Raw genomic sequence first — 17,766 nt, 5'->3', positions numbered from 1 at the left:
GAGTATAGCATCAACCAGTACTGGTGAGGGACATTCATAGCAATCATAATGGAACGGGCTATCTCAAATAGATGCCGGTTCTTTCTTTCGACAATCCCATTCAGGGCAGCTGTATCAACACAACTGGTCTGGTGTATTATGCCAAAGTCAAGAGAGATATCTTTGAAATTCGCCATCAATATACTCTGTCCCATTATCACTACAAAGGATTTTCATAGTGGCACTAAACTGAGTTTTAATCATATTATAGAAATCTCAAAAATATAGAAAAGCCACATTTTTTGTTTTAAAAGATAAATCGAAGTAAAACAAAGAGTGACAATCAATGAAAGTGATAAAGTATCTATAGCCAGTAATAGACACTTCAAAAAGGGCCCCACACATCAATATGAATCAACACCAAATTAATAGATTTTTTTATTATTAAGAGAATGTAAATAAATAGAACGAGTCTGCTTTGCAAAAATACAAGTTTCACAAAAAAAATCTACTTTATTACAAGAGAAAACTAAATCAGTAAATACTTTTATGAGAGTTTCTAGAGGTAGGTGACCTAGCCTACGATGCCACTGATGAAGGTTTGACAAAATCGAATGGACCTGATAAGAAGATGCAATCATACCTGAAGGAGAGCCTCCAATCGGTTCCAATAGGTACAATCCATTATCCAGCTTACCACATCCAATCTCCTTCCCTATGACCAGATCCTAAAAAACACAGTAGGAAGGAAAAAAATGTCACTTTACAATTCAAGTCATATGTAAGACTACTGACAGAAAGCAAATTGTTAGAGAAGGAAGGAATATACAAAACTTTAGACAAAGAAAGTGAGGGAGAATGATGAATGGTCCCTTTTCCAACAATGGAAGAATAAGAATCATCAACAATGCGAACTTTATCTTTCCCTGAGGTAAGAGAATAATATAAAAAAAAGGATACAAAACCCATCATATATGATTTGTAGCTCTTATGTCAATAATTTAGGGAGTAGAAACAAAAGAAACACGAAAGCTTGTAATAATGTTATCTGATGTAGCAAGATAAAAATTGGTTTAGGAAGTGGAAGGAGTAGTAGTAGAGGCAGCACTAGCAGTAAAAGATTGCAAAATACATTGCAGAGTAGCTAACTCCTCCTGGGAAAAACCAATAGGTGAAAAAAGTGTTGCGGGAACAGTCTCAAAAAGATTGGCCTTTGGTTTGCCCCAGCTTTGTGCCCCCTTTTTCTTAAAATCAACAAACTTCCCTGTTTGCAAAATAAAATAACCGCAAGGCCGGAGTATCGTGTAGCTAACGGGTCGATCTCAGGGAGATATGCCACCTAGAATTTAATTTCTTAATGGTAATGCGAGAGTAGAATGATTCAAATTTTGTTAACTAATTAATTAAACTAAACCAACTATCATAATCCATACATCTAATGCAATCAAATTAAAACGAAAAATAAAGCAAACATAACCAACGCATAAATAAAAGACAAGAGAAAAAAAAATGCGAACAATAAATATAAAAGCAATAAAAGGAAAATGGAAACCTTAATCAAAGAGAGGCACGATTGTAGGCATCTTTGATCAAGGATCCAGGGGGATGGGAGAACAATAAATAAATGCGAGAAAAATAAATTGCAGAAAGTAAATAAAAAAGCAATAAATAAAGCAATAAAAGGAAAATGGAAACATTAACCAAAGAGAGGCACGACTATAAGCATCTTTGATCAAGCACCCAAGGGGAAGGGAGAACAGTAAGTAAGTGCTGAAAAATAAATCCTAAATTAAAAATATGGAGGGGTAGATAGAAGCGGGAATGGAGGGGGGGAGAGAAGATTATTGAAAAATGTTACTTACTTGCATCTTCCAAACAAAACTTGAATAAACGATTCAAATCTCAACCAACCCTAACAACCAAATCTAGAATAATCTAGATCTGCAATTGCTAGACCCAGAGAGAAAGCTAATCCTCAAACTTGAAACTTGAACTTGAAATTGAAATTGCATTGATAAAAATAAAGGAAATACACTTGCATCAAATAAATTACACAACTTCAATCTTCCTTGCAAAACATTAAAACCTAAACATTCAATCTAGAATTAAAATCTACAAATTAATCAAAGAACTAAAGAAAACCTAGAGCAAGCTAAAGAGAATAGAAACTGCAAGACTAAAATAAACTAAAGAGAAAATAAAGTGTAAACTAGACCTAAGAGGGGAGGTAATATTTATAGAAGAAGGAGAATAATTCACAAACAAGAAAATAATAATACATAATAATAATAAATATAATAATAAGAGTAAAATAGAAAAAGAAAAAGAAATAAAGAAAGAGCAAAATTCGTTAGAAATAAAGAGAGAGAGAGAGAGAGAGAGAGAGAGAGAGAGAGAGAGAGGAGAGAGAGAGAGAGAATGTGTGGAGAAGGAAAAAAATAAAATTAAAAATAGTAATACGTAAGTGAAGGGGGAAAGTGGAAAGAAGGAATAAATAAATAAAAAATAAAAAATAAAAACTTAACTTTACTTCACGTAGAGAATGTGGAGAAGAAAAAGAAAGAGTGGAAAAAGGAAAGAAAAAATATATATACTTTTAGAAAAGTGATTTTGGGTTAATTAAGGAAAAACAATAAAATAAAATAGTGAAAAGAATAGAAAGTGGGGAGAGAGAAAAAACTAATTAGAGAAATAAAAAAAAATCTAAAAAAAAAAAGAAAATCCTAATCTTTGACTACTTGTGGGCCCCATACAATTTTCAATTACAATAAAAAAACATAAAATAAAAATCCTAATCTAATTTTATAAGATTTCTAGAATTGGCCCATAATTGCATCTCTAGCCCATCATACTCCAAATCAAGCCCACTTTCGCACTTGAGAATTTGAACGGACCTCTTGACGTGTAAAATCGCATATGTAATATCCAAAACTCCAGATATTTGCTAAAAGTCCTAAAAATTCATAAAATTTGCAAAAACAACATAAAACCCAAGTTGGCTCCACTCTATGTGTGTAGATGCATGCTTTATGCCCTAAGATTTCACACATAAATGTGCTCATCATTCCCATAGAGCTTCCAATAGTTGCTTTGGTATGATATGGCTTGTGACAATACTCACACTCAACAATCTCCTTGGTCGAATTAGATTTGGTGGAACAGATTGTTGGGAGGAGCATGAAGCATGGCTAATCGACGACTTTCCTCACACTAAATAAAGGCATAAGATTATTCTAGTGTAGGAAAGGGAGAGTTGACTCAATACTTGTACCCTGATCTGATCTACTCCACATTCAAACCAGCCAAGAAGTCTTATACCCGAATATTATCAACGTGCGTCTTATAAATAGCCACATCATCTGGATTAGTGTGGTGATAACCCCTATAATGATCCAACTACTGCCAAAGACATCGCATCTCAGCATAATACTGGGCCACAGTCAATTCCTTTTAGGTAGTCTCATTAAGCTTCTTCCGAAACTCATAAACATGTGCATCATTCCCCAATTGGTCATATGTCTCTATTATTGCCTTATAGATCTAAGATGTTGTATCATGCAATAAATATCCTCAAGCAATATTTGGATTCATGGAATTTAGAAGAAATGACATGATGAGAGTCTCATTCGAAATCCACTTATCCTAAGAAGTGCCGGCACGTTGTAGGCTTGACTCTAGTGCCCATAATGTGGTCAATAAGTCCTCTTCCAACAATAGTCAACTATGCAAATCGAAACCAAATCAAATAATTTGTCCAATCAAATCTTACCAAAAGAGGAGGAAGGGTAGGATGATGTTGGAGCCAATGGGAGCAATAGTACCATCAAAGAATGCCATGTTTTCAAAAATAATAATCTTTTTCTTCAGTATTCGCCCTTTCAAAACAATTGAAACGTTGCAAAATTGGAAACCCTGACCACCCAAATAAATCTAAAGATTTATAGGATAAGGAACAACGTCATTTTTCTTTTTTCTTCTTCTTCTTCTTCTTCTTCTTTTTTTTTTTCTTTTTTTTTTTTTTTTTTTTTTTTTTTCTTTTTTTTTTGCTAGAAGGCAAAAAACAAAAATTAACGGGCTAATGTGTTATTACAGGATAGAAGGTCTTATAAAGCAAAACCAGAAATCTTCATAGGATGTATGGTTCAGGTTTGGTTGGGTTCAATGGGTCTGTTTTTGGGCTTTGGTTCAATGGTTTTTTGGTCTTGGTTCAACTCTGGTTCAGGTTAGAAGAGGGCTTTGCTTTCTTCTTCCTTTGACAGGTGATGGGTTTTCAAGTTTCTGGTTGCAGGCGATGGTGGTCATGGTGATAAGAAGAAGATGAAGGAGGCTAGCGTAGGTGGAATGGTTAGTCAATTCCTAAAAAAGGTTGCAAGTTCTGGCGGTGGCGTTTCAAGTCTAAGAGAAGTTGCAAGAAGTTCTAGCAGTGGCGTTTCAGGTCTGAAAGGAGTTGGCGACAGGTGTTGCAGGGCAGCAATGGTGTTTCAAGTCTGAGCGATGGGGTTTGCAAATCAGCGATGGTGTTTCAAGTGGTGTACTTGCAGCGGCAGCAATTGTGGATGCAGAATCGAGAGAGAGAGAGAGAGTCGATTTTTCTTCCCCTTTTTTCCTTTTTCTTTCCTACTCGAATTTTGGTTATGATGCCATTTTAAGAAAATCAATTATGGTAGAATGGATTGAATTGATCAATGTGATCCCAAGCCCTTTATTTATAATGAAGTGAAAAGAACAATATATGACATAAATACCCTTACTTGGGCAACAAAAAATAACAAACTAAATAAACCAAACTACTAATAGAATTGAACTGACAAACACAAATATACCTTCAACTTGTCAATACCAACAAAGTCATCTTTAGTAATGACAACATAATCAACATAAACAAGAAGAAATAAATTTCCAGTACTAGTTAGGTGGAGAACACTGAACAGTCACTCAAACAATGAGTATGCCCTAAGTCAATCGCAACAAAAGTAAAGTGACCAACCATGCCCGAAGCAATTGCTTCAGCCTGTAAAACGACTTCTTAAATCTACAAATCATATTTCTCTCCCCTAAGCAACAACCAAGAGGTTGCTCCATATAAACATCCTCATGGAGATCACCATTGAGAAAAGCATTCTTCACATCAAGTTGATCAAAGGGCCAATGGAAATAGCAACCAAAGAAATAAATGCCTGGATGAAAATAAGTTTAGCAACAAGAGAAAAAAATTCCCAAGTAATCCAGACCATAAATCTGAGCATACCCCTTAGCCACAAGCTAGTGATGTAAGCACAAAAATTCCCTCTGGCCGAAACACCCTAGAAGCAACTTGGTCATTTTCCCTCCTATTTAGTTAATATTTTATTCCACTAATTTTGTTTTATTTTTCTGAGTCCAAATCTGTTTTTGTTTCCTTGTTTGAATCAGTTAAGTGAGTCTTAGAGTTGGAGTACCACTAGGAATCTATTTTAAATTAAGATTCCTTTTGGATATTGAGGTGTTATTGCAAGTTAAGTTTCTTTTAATTGTGTGGCTGTAATTTAATTGGTAGTAAGAGGGATCCTAGTCTATAAAGGATTTTCTAGTTGAGTCACTCTTTATTTCCCAGTTAGAGTCTTAAGTCTTTCCCTCCACCTATAAGGCTACAAATAGTCTAAGTCTTTCCCACTCATTGTAGAGGCACATTGAATTGAATAAAGAATCTGAATTCACGGGAACTGGACCATGACCTTCTTGGGAGGGCCACAGTTGGTTTTGAGAGATCATCTTCAAGATTCAGCATCTTTTTCCAATCTCCAACATCAATTGAACAAGCCAGCAGCTTCCACAAGTAAGTATAGCAGCCTCATCCCCTTCCCCTTCCTCTTCTCTCATTCACAGACATCCCCCACCCTTCCCCTACCTTGTGCAAGCACCCCCTCCAACTCTCCCAACCCTGCAGCGCCCCCACCAGCCCCTCCCACCCCTCCGATCCTCCCTAGACCCCTGCCCCTCCCCTCTGGCAACCCTAGATAGCTCCCCCACCCTCCACTTGACCTTGCGGCACCCCCTCCCCCTTCTTTCTCCATTCGGCCCCTCTTCCTTTCCCCCTTCTTTCTTACAGAATATCTGAAACCAAAAAAAAAAAAAAGATGGAGTGAGAGAAGAAAGAAAAGAAAAGAAAGAGGAAAGAATTAAGAAAGAGTGCCCAAGAACTCTTAAAGATCCTCAGAAACCCTCCCAAACCCAACTTCAGGCTTCCCAGGTATCGCTGAACACATCCCATACTTCTTTGTTACAACCCATAGCGATTATTACTCTTCTAATCCATCACAAAACCAGCCCATAAGGATTTGTTAAAACCCTAACTATCCCCAAACACTTCATCCCATTCCTTTCCCCCACCAACCTTAGGTCATCCCATACCTTTCAACAAAACCTTAAACCTATCCCACACTTCTCTGTTAACAAAATCTAGCAAAATTCTACAAAGCTCTCAAAGCTTTGATATTGCTAGATAGAGGCCAAGTAACCATACTTTGATTTTTTTTTTTTTTTTTTTTTTTTTTGTTCCAATCCTATAGCCGAAACAATATGGCCCAGTTAATCTATGAGCTCGCAAGCAGTGAAGCACATTTGTCAAGTGAATAACATGCAGACTTACTACAGATAAGGATAACGTCAAAGAAGACCACCACAAATTTACGGTCAAAAGGTTCGAACAAGGCATTCAACTGCGCATGAAAAGGGGAAGGAGCATTAGCAAGACCAAATGGCATTACTAAGAATTCATACTGATCTTCATGAGTTCTAAATACGGTCTTATCAGCAGCAGCTACTCGGATCTGATGATACCCTAACCTGAGATCGATTATGAAAAAACAAAAGCACCATAAAGTTCATCAAGTAACTCATCAATAGTAGGAATAGGGAACTTATCCATTATAGTGACAGCATTAACGACGCTATAATCAAAACAAAAGCACCAAGATCTATCCTTTTTCAACAAATGGACTGGAAAAGAAAATGGGCTGTGAGAAGGTTGAATAATACCACTATCAAGCATTTGTTGAACCAAACTTCAGTCTCCCCTTTTTGGATAGAGAATATCTATAAAGGTGAACATTGACATGATCAGACCTAGGTAACAAATCGATTCTATGGTCAAATTGACGTATAGAGGGAAGTGTGGAAGGTTCTTGAAAAATCATAGAAAAATCTACTAATATGTCAGCAATTGAGGGAGGATATTTGCCATTGGATGTGCCTAGTGTCCCCAATCATATCTACCATCTTTAGATGATAAGAGGATGCCACAGAGCTGCAAGAAGCTAATTAGTTTCAATCCTAAAATAAGATATTGGTGCATCCTTTCTAGCTGACTTGCCTTGAAGGTGAACTTGTTGAACCTCCTACTCAAAATCCACTGTAGATGGCTATAATCAGTTAGGAAAGGACCCAGATTTGCAAGCCCTGGAACCCCAAGGACTATTTCCGCTTCCTCAATAAGCAATAAGAATAGTCCAACAGAAGAAGAATGATACTGAAACTGAATGGTCATCAGCATGCACTTCTTAGAAGGCACAAGGAAATAACCATTAAGAACAACGTGCAACTTGTAACACAATTAAAATTAAAATAACTAGAAAAAAAGACAGAGAACAGAAGGAAGAAAGAAGTGGAGGAGAAGAAGAGATGGAGGTGGGAATGGAGAGTTGTGCAAGATGCAACTCTCCCCCTCAGTAGTGCACTTATTATTGAAAAGCTTTCAGATTAGAGAGATCTTCAAATATCCCTAAATCTGGTTACAAGATCTTCAAATATTATTATCCTAAAATAAACTTGCTTTATACCCAAGTAACAAGAAGAAAACGAAACAAAACTCCCTAACTATCGCTTACTAGTCAAGCTACATAAAAATAGAAAGTAATATCCTAATCTAAGGAAATAAATTATAATAATATCTAATCCAATCTATGGTGGAACCCCACATAATGTGGTTGCCATTTAGGTGGTAAATCATGCATATCTTAATACTCCCCCTCAAACTGGATTATACATGTCAAAGGCTCCAGCTTGGAATAGCAGGAACATATAGTAAAGGCTTCATCAATCTTGAACATACATAGCAACAGCAAATGCCAATAAACACCAAGAGAACTACACACGGGAGATAATCAACAACTTAATTTTCATGTCAAACAAACCAGCATCTCTAATGGTTATATCATGAGGAGTAGGTTGTAGACAAGAATATTCACAAGAGAAGATAAGTGAAGCTCCAATTGTTCGCACATAAGCTCTTTGCAAGAAGGCAAGTACTAGATAAAATAATGAATAGGTAAACAGTAGTATGGGTTACCACATACCAAATAAATAAGTAAAAGGCAATATGGGATATTGCGGACCAAGTAGGCCCATAAAATGAAGTATGGGGACCAAATAGGTAAGTAGAAGGCACAGTATGGGTTACTACAGACCACATAGATAAGTAAAAGGCAGTATGGGTTACTGTGGACCAAGTAGGTACATAAATAAAAGGCAATATGGGTCAAGTAGGAAGGTAAAAAGTAGGATGAATTACTATGAACCAAGTAGGTAGATAAAACAACCAAGTAGATAGGTGTTGCTATAGAATACCATCTAAGGAGGATAAAGATTTTCATAAATAATACTCCTCAACAAATCTTGAGTAGAGTAGATATAGAATAAGTCTCCATCATGTGCAGCATTACGCGTGGCAATTAGGGGTTGTATGGTAACGATTCTGGCACACTTATTCTGTGCCATTTGCCCACTTTAGCACAGAAGTCAGCAAAAACATGTATGGTAAACCGGTTCAACTTTTCTGTGCTGGTTCAGCAAAATTGTGCTGAACCAGGCTTTTGGCACAATTTTTCCTTGTGCCAGAGAAGCTCCAAATTGGAGCTTCTCGGGCACAAAAGCAATTCTATTTGGAAACGCGGGCCACATGTGAGGCTGGTGACGGTACTTAGGGTTATCGATGTAATCTCACGATAACCCTAAAAGCTCTTCATCACTCTCGTCTCTCTGCACTCTCTTGACGCTCTTGTTATCGTCTCTCTCAACGGTCATCTCTCAACGGTAATCTCTTGCAGCCCTAGACAAGACCTCTCGTCTCTCTCTGCTCTCTCTTAACTCTCCCAACTGTCTCGTCTCTCTCTGCTCTCTCTCTCGTCTCTCTGTCCATCTCTCGACTTTGTCGTCTCTCTGCTCTCTCTCGTCTCTCTGCCCCTCTATAGTCTCTCTTTGGCTCTATCTCGTCTCGCTCAAGGATCTGGGTTGCTGGACTCTCTTGAGTTTGTCTGCCTGCTTTGTATTGGAGGTTGAAGAAGAGCATCAAGTCGGGCAAACAGATTTCGGGAGAAGAGGAGCCCTTGCATCTGTGACTGCCCTCCTCCTTTGTCTCTCAGCAATAACGCCCGTGGTATGTTTTTGTCTACTCGGTTTTTTCCCCAAATAATTTATCTTTGGATTGGAGTGAAATTAGGGGTTACCCATTTGACCTCTGGTTGTGGATTCTGCTCTGTAGTTCGAGTAGGATTAAGAGCTTTTGGTTGTGGATTCTGCTCTCAAGGTTTCTCACCTCGTCTCTCTCATCTCGCTCAACTTGGTGGCAGACTCTCTCTGGTGTTGTCATGTTGTGCTCTCTGCAACCGACACTCTTCTTCTTCAATGGTATACTACCGCTGCCACCAGGTATGTTCTTAAATCTGCAGTTTCTTCACAGAAAGGCCAACGAATGAACATAAATAAATTTGCTTGGTTGTGAAATTTATGAGGTGATTTAAACTGTTTACATATATAAATTTCTTCTTTTTTCATACGTATGATAAATAGTTCTAAATGAAGGGCTCTTTTCAGGACAACTGAACAGTATATGCTGCAAATATATAAACCCCAATTTGGTTTTTTCTATGAGGGGTTTCTTTTGGGTTGTATATGTATTATTGAGATGCATAAAGAAAAATGGAAAACAAAAAAGAGTCCTAAGTCTTACATCGATCACCATTCAAAAGAATTGCTACAGGCCAAATTTTCTCTCTACCTGTTTCTCCCCATTACAAGTAATAGTTTGATAAAGGAAATATTATGAATGTCCCTGTACCTAATTGATAAATAAAAGATGTTCTTCTTGTTTCCCTCAAAAAGAAAAAAGCACTTTGAAACCACAGATTCATGCAGTGAGATGGCTAACTCTTTTGAACATGCACAACATTTTTTTAATACCAATTTGATGATAATATGAAACCACAGGAATAGACATGTATGATGTTGTTGGAAGGTAAAATGGTCAAAATCATCCAAGTCTAATAAGACTTTGTTTTTACTTGACTCTTGATAAACTCAATGAGTTCAATCATTCTCTCAAAATACTATAGAATCAAATTAGTTTGTAATTGAATAAAAATTGATAAATCTACATTATAAAACAATAGGAAAACCTTAATTCCTTCAACCACCTTTTAGTACATATGCTATAAGAGCTAGAAAACACCCCAGTACATATGCTCAAGAATTGAAAACTCTTGTTCCAGCAGGATTGTTAATAGAAGCTGCGATCCATAATATACAAATCAAACTTCACAACAGATGATATACATGCTTAAAGAAAAATTACTTTTGTTAGTTTTATCGACTTCTTAGAAATTACAATTTAATCTTCCCTGGACTAACCACTTCAAATTTCCAATTATTGTTCATAACAAACTCTATAATTTGTTTGTAACAAACCAAACTCCACTTTCCTATCTAATTGAATTACGTCTCTCACATCCCGATTGAATTCAAATTGTACATATCCCGATGTAACTGAATCACTATTCTGCCTCGCTCTATTTCTGTTATAAATACTCATTGCTGCCCAGTATTTTGTGTAAGCATCTCATACTTGTGTTGGTTTTTGCTTCTCCTTTTTATTTTTGCTGGAGTTTTTATTCGGTAGCACTGAATCTTGATGGAGAAATATGGATGGATATCACCTGCCAAGAAATGGGAATTGTTAAAGATGTTGATTAATTTGAAGTCTCATGAAAACCTTCGGTCTGGAATTTCGTTCGTCGACACTTCAAAAAGTGCATTAAGTGCGTTGGGGTCATAGTTGAGGCTAATGTTTCTGCTTTCGCTGTCGTCACTGCTGGCTACTATTTTCATGGAAAACCGATGATGGGAATTGCGTTTTACCTTTGGAGTCATAAGGCCAGCTTGGGTTTGGTTTATTAATGTGGGAGCTCAAGTTGTGTCCTTTGGCATGGTCATTGGTTTCCAGTCTTTCGTTCTCCATCTGCTTGAAGGTCATATCAGCTCTCTCATCCTCAGTAAAGAAGTTGCTTAAAGCCTTAAAGACAATATATACATGGAGAAGTGAATACCTATTAAACATGTATGAATCCCTTACAAGAATCTGCTGGATATTCTAGTCTATCAATGTTGAGTTTCCTGCCACATTTTGATCATAAGAGTGTTGGTTTGAATTGTGGAAAATCAACTTTAGTGAAATTGCTTCAAGCAGAACAAAGTACAAGAGGAAGTTCAATCTACAATGTCACACAGGATGCTAGAGTTGCCAAAGCTCTCGAGCAACCCTGAAGCTTGCCCTTGAAAGGATCATAGAGAATACACAAGCCATTCACCTCATGTCATATAGTACTCCATGGGAAATATTTGCACCTATGTATGAATTGAACAAGCATATTTACTTATTTTTAATTAATTTATATTTATCTTTTTAAATATTTTATTAAAAAAATGTGTCCATTTAGGCACAGAAGTCGTACATACCATACAAGATTCTGTGCCAAGATGGGCCAAAGAAATGTGCCCATCTATATCCAACCATACAAGATTATGGCAATGATTCTGTGCCAAATTTGCCCACTTCAATACAGAAGCATAAAAAGTGGATTCTATGCTGAAATGGGAATTTTGGCACAAAATGGTTGCCATTAAACCCCTTAATAACTAGTTCTCAAAAGAATTGTAAATAAGACAAGACTATAGTAACAAATTGATAGCACTAGGAGCAAGAAGATGAATCAATATCAATTGTGATTCATCATGTAAATTCATCAATCTTCAACAAAACCCTAGATCTTCTTCTTATATAAACTGGAGTATCACCACAAGCAAGAAAACCTTAAAACGACTCTCAAACTGACAATGTTTATAATTTCAGAACATGAATTGTAGTCACTGCTTTGATACCATGTAACCGAATTAAAATTAAAAATTAAAAATAAAAAAAAGAAGAAGAAGAAGAAGAAAGAAAGAGAACCAAAGGAAGAAATAAGTGGTGGAGAAGAAGAAGATATGGAAGACAAAATGTGGAGTTGTGCAAGATGCAACTCTTCCCGTTAGTAGTGTATTTATTATTGAAAAGTTTCTATATTAGAGAAATCGTCAAATATCCCAAGATCTGGTTACAAGATCTTCAAATATTATTATCCCTAAATCTGGTTACTAGATCTTCAAATATTACTATCATAAAATAAACTTGTTTTATACCCCAGAAACAAGAAGAAAATGAGACAAATCTCCTTAAGTACTGCTTGCAAGTCAAGCTGCATAAAAATAAAAGTGCAGAAAATAGAAAATAATATCCTAACCTAGTAAATAGGAGCTAAGAAAATAAAATCTAATCCAATTTATAGTGGACCTCACATAATGTGGTCGCAATTGAGGTGGTAATCATGCAAATCCTAATACAACTATAATAGTTGAGCAACTCTTTCTAGTGCAAATTTATAGGTGACACCACTGCCAATAAGCACTTGTAGGCTTGCATAGAAACCAGTCAATAGTATCGTAGGAGAAATTTTACCAGACAAGGCATGTAAGTTGACTTCAGATGCGTTGCTCAAATTTTCGTCAAATACCTCAGGTTGAGCTGGACCGTCCTCACCATTCGCCATCAGCAATAGAAATATAGTCTTACATTTATGGACATGTACATAGCATTCATCACAGTTAAAACCACAAACTCTTTTCCCTACAGAAACCCATCTCAGTTGGACTTAACCAACGAACAAAAAGTTGGGGCTGAAGAGCAGAAGCAGTGGCTGGAAAAATAGTAGGTGGATGTGAAGCAGGCCAAAGTAATCACAAAGTAGGAACAGTCTTAGGCCAATAGGATTGTAATTCCTTATATTTTTCCTAGCACATTCGTGCCATTGCCATCGCTTGAAGAAGATGTGAAGGTTGTGCAATTAACAACTGTGGCATGAGCTCTAGTTTTAACCGACATATAAAGATGCTTAAAAGAAATTGTTCTGAAAGACCAGACCTTACTTGATAATTGTTCAAATTGTGCCTAATATTCAGCATCACCCTTTGTTTGGTGAGGTTCACTAGCACCTTTACCAAAGGGGAGAGGGGGGAAAAAGTTTAGCTAGTGCCCCTCTATAATCCTCAAAGCAGTTGGTCCAAATCGCTTGATTAGGGCACCCAAGGATATCCATTATTACTATTCATCCACTAGAACCAAGAAGATGCAACCCTATCCATGTTGGATGAAGCAATAACTAACCGCGAGTTATCAGGAGTGTTGTGAAAGCTAAAGAATTGTTTGGCCTCGAAGGCCCAATCTGCAAGGTTAAACCATCCAAACAATATACATTCACGCATATATGCTTCAGAGGCAGCCAAGGAATTGAAAAAGAACCCTCCAATGCAGCACAGTTGTGGTTGTGCGTTGGAGCATGTTAAAGATCAATAGAGTGAATTCTACAATTGTGGCCATAAATTGCTGCAGATTCTTGTTGATTTCCATACTGCTCTGTTGTATAAAGACCAATTGGGATTCTACAATTTTCTTGAAATCAAGTAAGGAACGAATGTTGTCCTCATATGCAGAAATCTAGTGCCATCCGCCATTAAAAGAAAATGAAAGCACCAAAAAGAAGGGGTGGGAGAAACAACACCAAGAAGTAGAGATATAGCTGAACCTGATGTAACCAGCCCAAAATTCAGAACAAAGTAGCCAATCTAAAGCTTGCCAAATCCCCCTCAAGGGTATTTTGGTCATGTTCCTTGTCCCCTTTGGGCCACAATATGGTCTAAAAAGAAACCCCTTGATCCAAGGGTCATGGATCTATTTTTAGTTTTTTTTATTTGAATCAGTAGTTTGAGAGTTATAGTCCATTTTACGTTGTGTTGAGTTAGCTAGTTGTTAATAAGATAAGATTCTTTATCCAAGAGGGTTCTTATCTTTTAAGAGTTTGTTTTAAGTAAGAGTTGTCTCTATTTAAAGATTCCTTATAATGAGGATGAGGTGATGGTATCCTAAACTATAAAGGAGACCCACCTAGAGTCCAATTCTTTAGTTAATAGAGTCCAAGTTAAAGAGTTAGGCCCATAGTTGGATCCTTATCAATTGAGGAACCCCAAGTTGAGTCCAAGGTGTCATGTAATATGACTATAAGTAGCCTCTTTATTTCTGAACACGGTAGATTGGATTATTTGAGCAAATCAGAGGCTTGGACCGCAATCACAGCAGTGCTGGAGAGTAATTCTCAGAAATTCAGCAAGTTCCAGCAATCATCCACATCCACAGCAGTGCACACACAACTCAAAGCAACCCCAAGTCAGTTGAAGATCACCCCGCCCCATTGCATCTTCCCTCTCTGACTTCCCCTTCAATTCCAGCTAGCTCCCAGCCTATCCCTCACCCTCTCCATCACCCGCAAGGCACCCTTGCCCTCTCCCCTGTTCTGAACATTGCAGATACATCACCCCCACACACCCAGGCCTTTAAACCCCTCCCCTTCTCTCATTCGGCTCCCTGTTTAGGCAGAAAATAGACAAACAGAAAATGTCTGCAACTATTATAACCCTTCTGAGATCTGAACCCTAACTCTAGCTATTCAGAACCTTCCATTGATCAGAGCCATTAGGAATTAGGTCTTCACCTTCAAAGTTAGCAAGCTTAGTCCCTGTTCTACCCTAGCCAAACTATTCAGAAACCCTAGTTTTGTGCTGGTTCTTATCTAAGAAGATCCTCAAAGATTTAACCCAGATGCTGGGTTACATCAGAACCTGTGTGCAACTCCTAGAGGAAGATAGAAATCAGAATTTAGGGAAGGAAACGAGAGTTTGATTTAACTTCTCTTAATCTTTTCTTCCTTATAGTGGTAATTCCAGTGTACCAGGTTCAACTATAGCTAACACGGGAACGCCTAAAATCCCTCACCGGCTTAAATAATCTTGGAACCAACTAGGTGGCTTCGTCCTACTTGCAACTTAGGATTCTTGGCCACCTCAGCTGCTTACAGCACACGCTTTGTTTGGTCCACTTGCTGATCTTGTTCCAGTCATTCACCCACTTCCTCCACTTGAGCGAAACCGTTGCCAAAGGCCTCCATACAAGTAGAGTCCTGGGGGCTGCCATTTTTATATGCAGCCTTATCTTGGCAATTTTTGCTGGAAGGCTATTTTGATACATTGACCTTAGGCTACAACCATGGTCTATGACCATCAAGCCAAGGCACACCACTCACTTCCTCCACTTGCTACTGATTTAAAATTAATGCTCATTGTTTCAGTTGTAACACCTCCCCCTTCTAACCTAGCTTATTTATCCTAGTGAATTGTCCACCTACTAAAGCATAGCATTGATATACAGTATAATCTTTGTGAGCTGCTATTCCGCATATCAAGGAAGAGCCATTCGAATCTCAGCTCAACTTAAAATAAGTCTATATGCATAGAAAAACTGAGATTCCTACATCAGTTGTCTCACCCTTCACAACTTTGCCATTTTAGTTTCATTTTTCATATTACCCTTCCCCTTATAATCAGGTACTTTTTATATATCCTCCATACTTCTATAATTACGTTTTCTGTTGCCAGCCAGAAATTTAACTGACTTTAAATGGTTAAGGCCAACTATAAATTTCCATTCCGAAGTCTTGCAGACCAAAAAACTTCGACCATCCTATTATTACTCGACGGAAAATGTTATTAATAATCATTTATCAACAACAGTTGAAAAGTTCCCCACAATGTAAACTACACATTCAACAGACTTACCGCTTTACTAGCTGGAGTGAAAGTCTTTGGTGACGCGTCCACCAGGTACACGACAAGTTCTTTACTGTAATCTCTTTGCTGAAACAAAAAAGTTTTGGTTGTGGGCATCTAAGTAAAATCTCCCAAATGCATTAAAAACAGCTACAATTGACTATACAAATGGAGTTGGACCTGATAGAATTCATCTTCCATGTCTTCATCATCATCTCGAAAGATGTCTTCGGGGTCCAAATCCATGATGAGTTTTCGCGAAACGAAATAGCTAATAACCGATTCCACGCGCTGAGAACACTAGCTGGAGAGAGAGGGAGAAACCTCTGGTCTGATAAATGAAAATCAGTAAGACGACTAGTTAGAAAGAGAGCGCGGGAAACTCCTGGACTTTCTCACAAAGAAGAGACGATCTTTCGTTGTGCGTCACACGACTCACGCCCCATTTAAGGGGTTATATAACACTTTTTGTTTTTTCTCGGGTCGGCAGGGGGTTCAAAAGTAGGTTAGGTAACATGAGTTCTTCACATACACTGATACACCTATTCGGAAAACTTTAACCCTTCAAAACTAGAAATTATATTTAGCCCCTTCAAGAAGATATATTAATTGTTTACAGGAAAAGACAAAAATATCTTTATGTTATTTTGAAAGGAAAATTAAGTTTCAAAGGAAATCATTAGTTGGTTGATGACAATGTGGCATGGCTTGATTTAACTTTAGTAATTAGCCTATTCATTCATTCAGGATATGGATAGTTAAATGGATTGATCTATTTAGCTAATTGGATTGGATATGATGAACTCCATTTAGAATCAATATCCATTGGGTTCCAACCCAAGAAAGTGTCTCTTAGAGATCAATTGGCACCTTTAATATTAACCAAGAGAGGTGTTTCTTTGAAATAAGGTGTCTCCTCAAGACTAATAGGTGTCTCTTCAAGCTAAGAGAAGTATTTCTTTGAAATGTCTTTTTGGGACTAATAAGTGTCTCTTCAAGCCAAGAGATGTTTCTTAGGCGAAGACAGTCTCTTCCACCAAGGGGTATACCTTTCGACCAAGAGGTGCCACTAAAAGGTTTCATTCTTTTATAAATAAAGGGTCCTTCTAAGAGTTTGGTGTTGGATATTTTTGTCCATTCTCTCTGTTATGAATAATGTACACACGTGTGAACACACACATACAAGGTTGGCATATCACTTCCTGGTTGAGTGAAACCGATAAGGAGCGCTGCATTCACGCAAAGGACGCGACATAGATGGAAACTACCCATCAGGGGATCGCCCCATAAATGGCTAGACGAGCAAACGTGCAAGACCCTATCGGTTCTAAGAAAGGTAACTCAAGCACTATTTAACAAGGTCCCAATCCTTAGGTAAGGACACAAACATTTTCTGGATAATCTCTCAGCAGCACTCGCTTGGAATCCTAATCTGATCCCCGACTGACTTAGCCATCGGAGGCAGTTGTGTGGCATCCTAGTCGGCGGCATTTAACTTCTTTTGCAAGTTTCATTCTTCTATCAATTGGGATGTTGGTCGTACTTCATTCGGGATACGTCAATCAAATATGAGATGCAACAGTCTTTGAAGCCGTTTGTGGGAAAGAAAAACAAGTCATGACAAGATGAACAAACAATGCCGGATGAACTAGCCAGCAAAATACCGCAACTGGGGATCAAAACTCGGACGATGGAGGCCAACACTCCACCCAGGATGATGATCAAGATGAAACTTGGGTGGTCCCAAACCCTTTTGGGGAAGGTATGTCGAGAGAATCCTAGGGG

At 37.7% G+C, this 17,766-nt stretch overlaps 1 protein-coding gene across 3 annotated transcripts in view; it reads right to left on the bottom strand.

Annotated features, from left to right (window-relative positions):
• Positions 1-16,473, bottom strand: part of KU70 (ATP-dependent DNA helicase 2 subunit Ku70-like protein) — a 117,388-nt gene extending 100,915 nt beyond the window's left edge. The window contains exons 1-2 of one of the 3 annotated variants that reach the window (XM_089150427.1): positions 16,162-16,473; positions 15,991-16,068 (exon numbers count right to left, since the gene is read on the bottom strand). In XM_089150427.1, coding sequence (XP_089006553.1) covers positions 15,991-16,068; positions 16,162-16,227 — 144 coding nt within the window. In that variant the 5' untranslated portion in view covers positions 16,228-16,473. Of the gene's footprint in view, positions 1-622; positions 708-6,649; positions 12,165-15,990; positions 16,073-16,161 lie in introns of those variants that run through there. The other 2 variants (XM_089150429.1, XM_089150430.1) reach the window with 2 other exon arrangements.
• Between the last annotated feature and the right edge of the window lie 1,293 nt (positions 16,474-17,766).

The sequence above is a fragment of the Hakea prostrata genome, chromosome 3 (assembly GCF_041222555.1).
Source record: "Hakea prostrata isolate BN-2017 chromosome 3, UWA_Hpros_2, whole genome shotgun sequence".
Taxonomy (NCBI): Eukaryota; Viridiplantae; Streptophyta; class Magnoliopsida; order Proteales; family Proteaceae; genus Hakea; species Hakea prostrata.
Note: the sequence above shows the minus strand (reverse complement) of the source record. Positions and strands in the feature narration are given on the sequence as shown.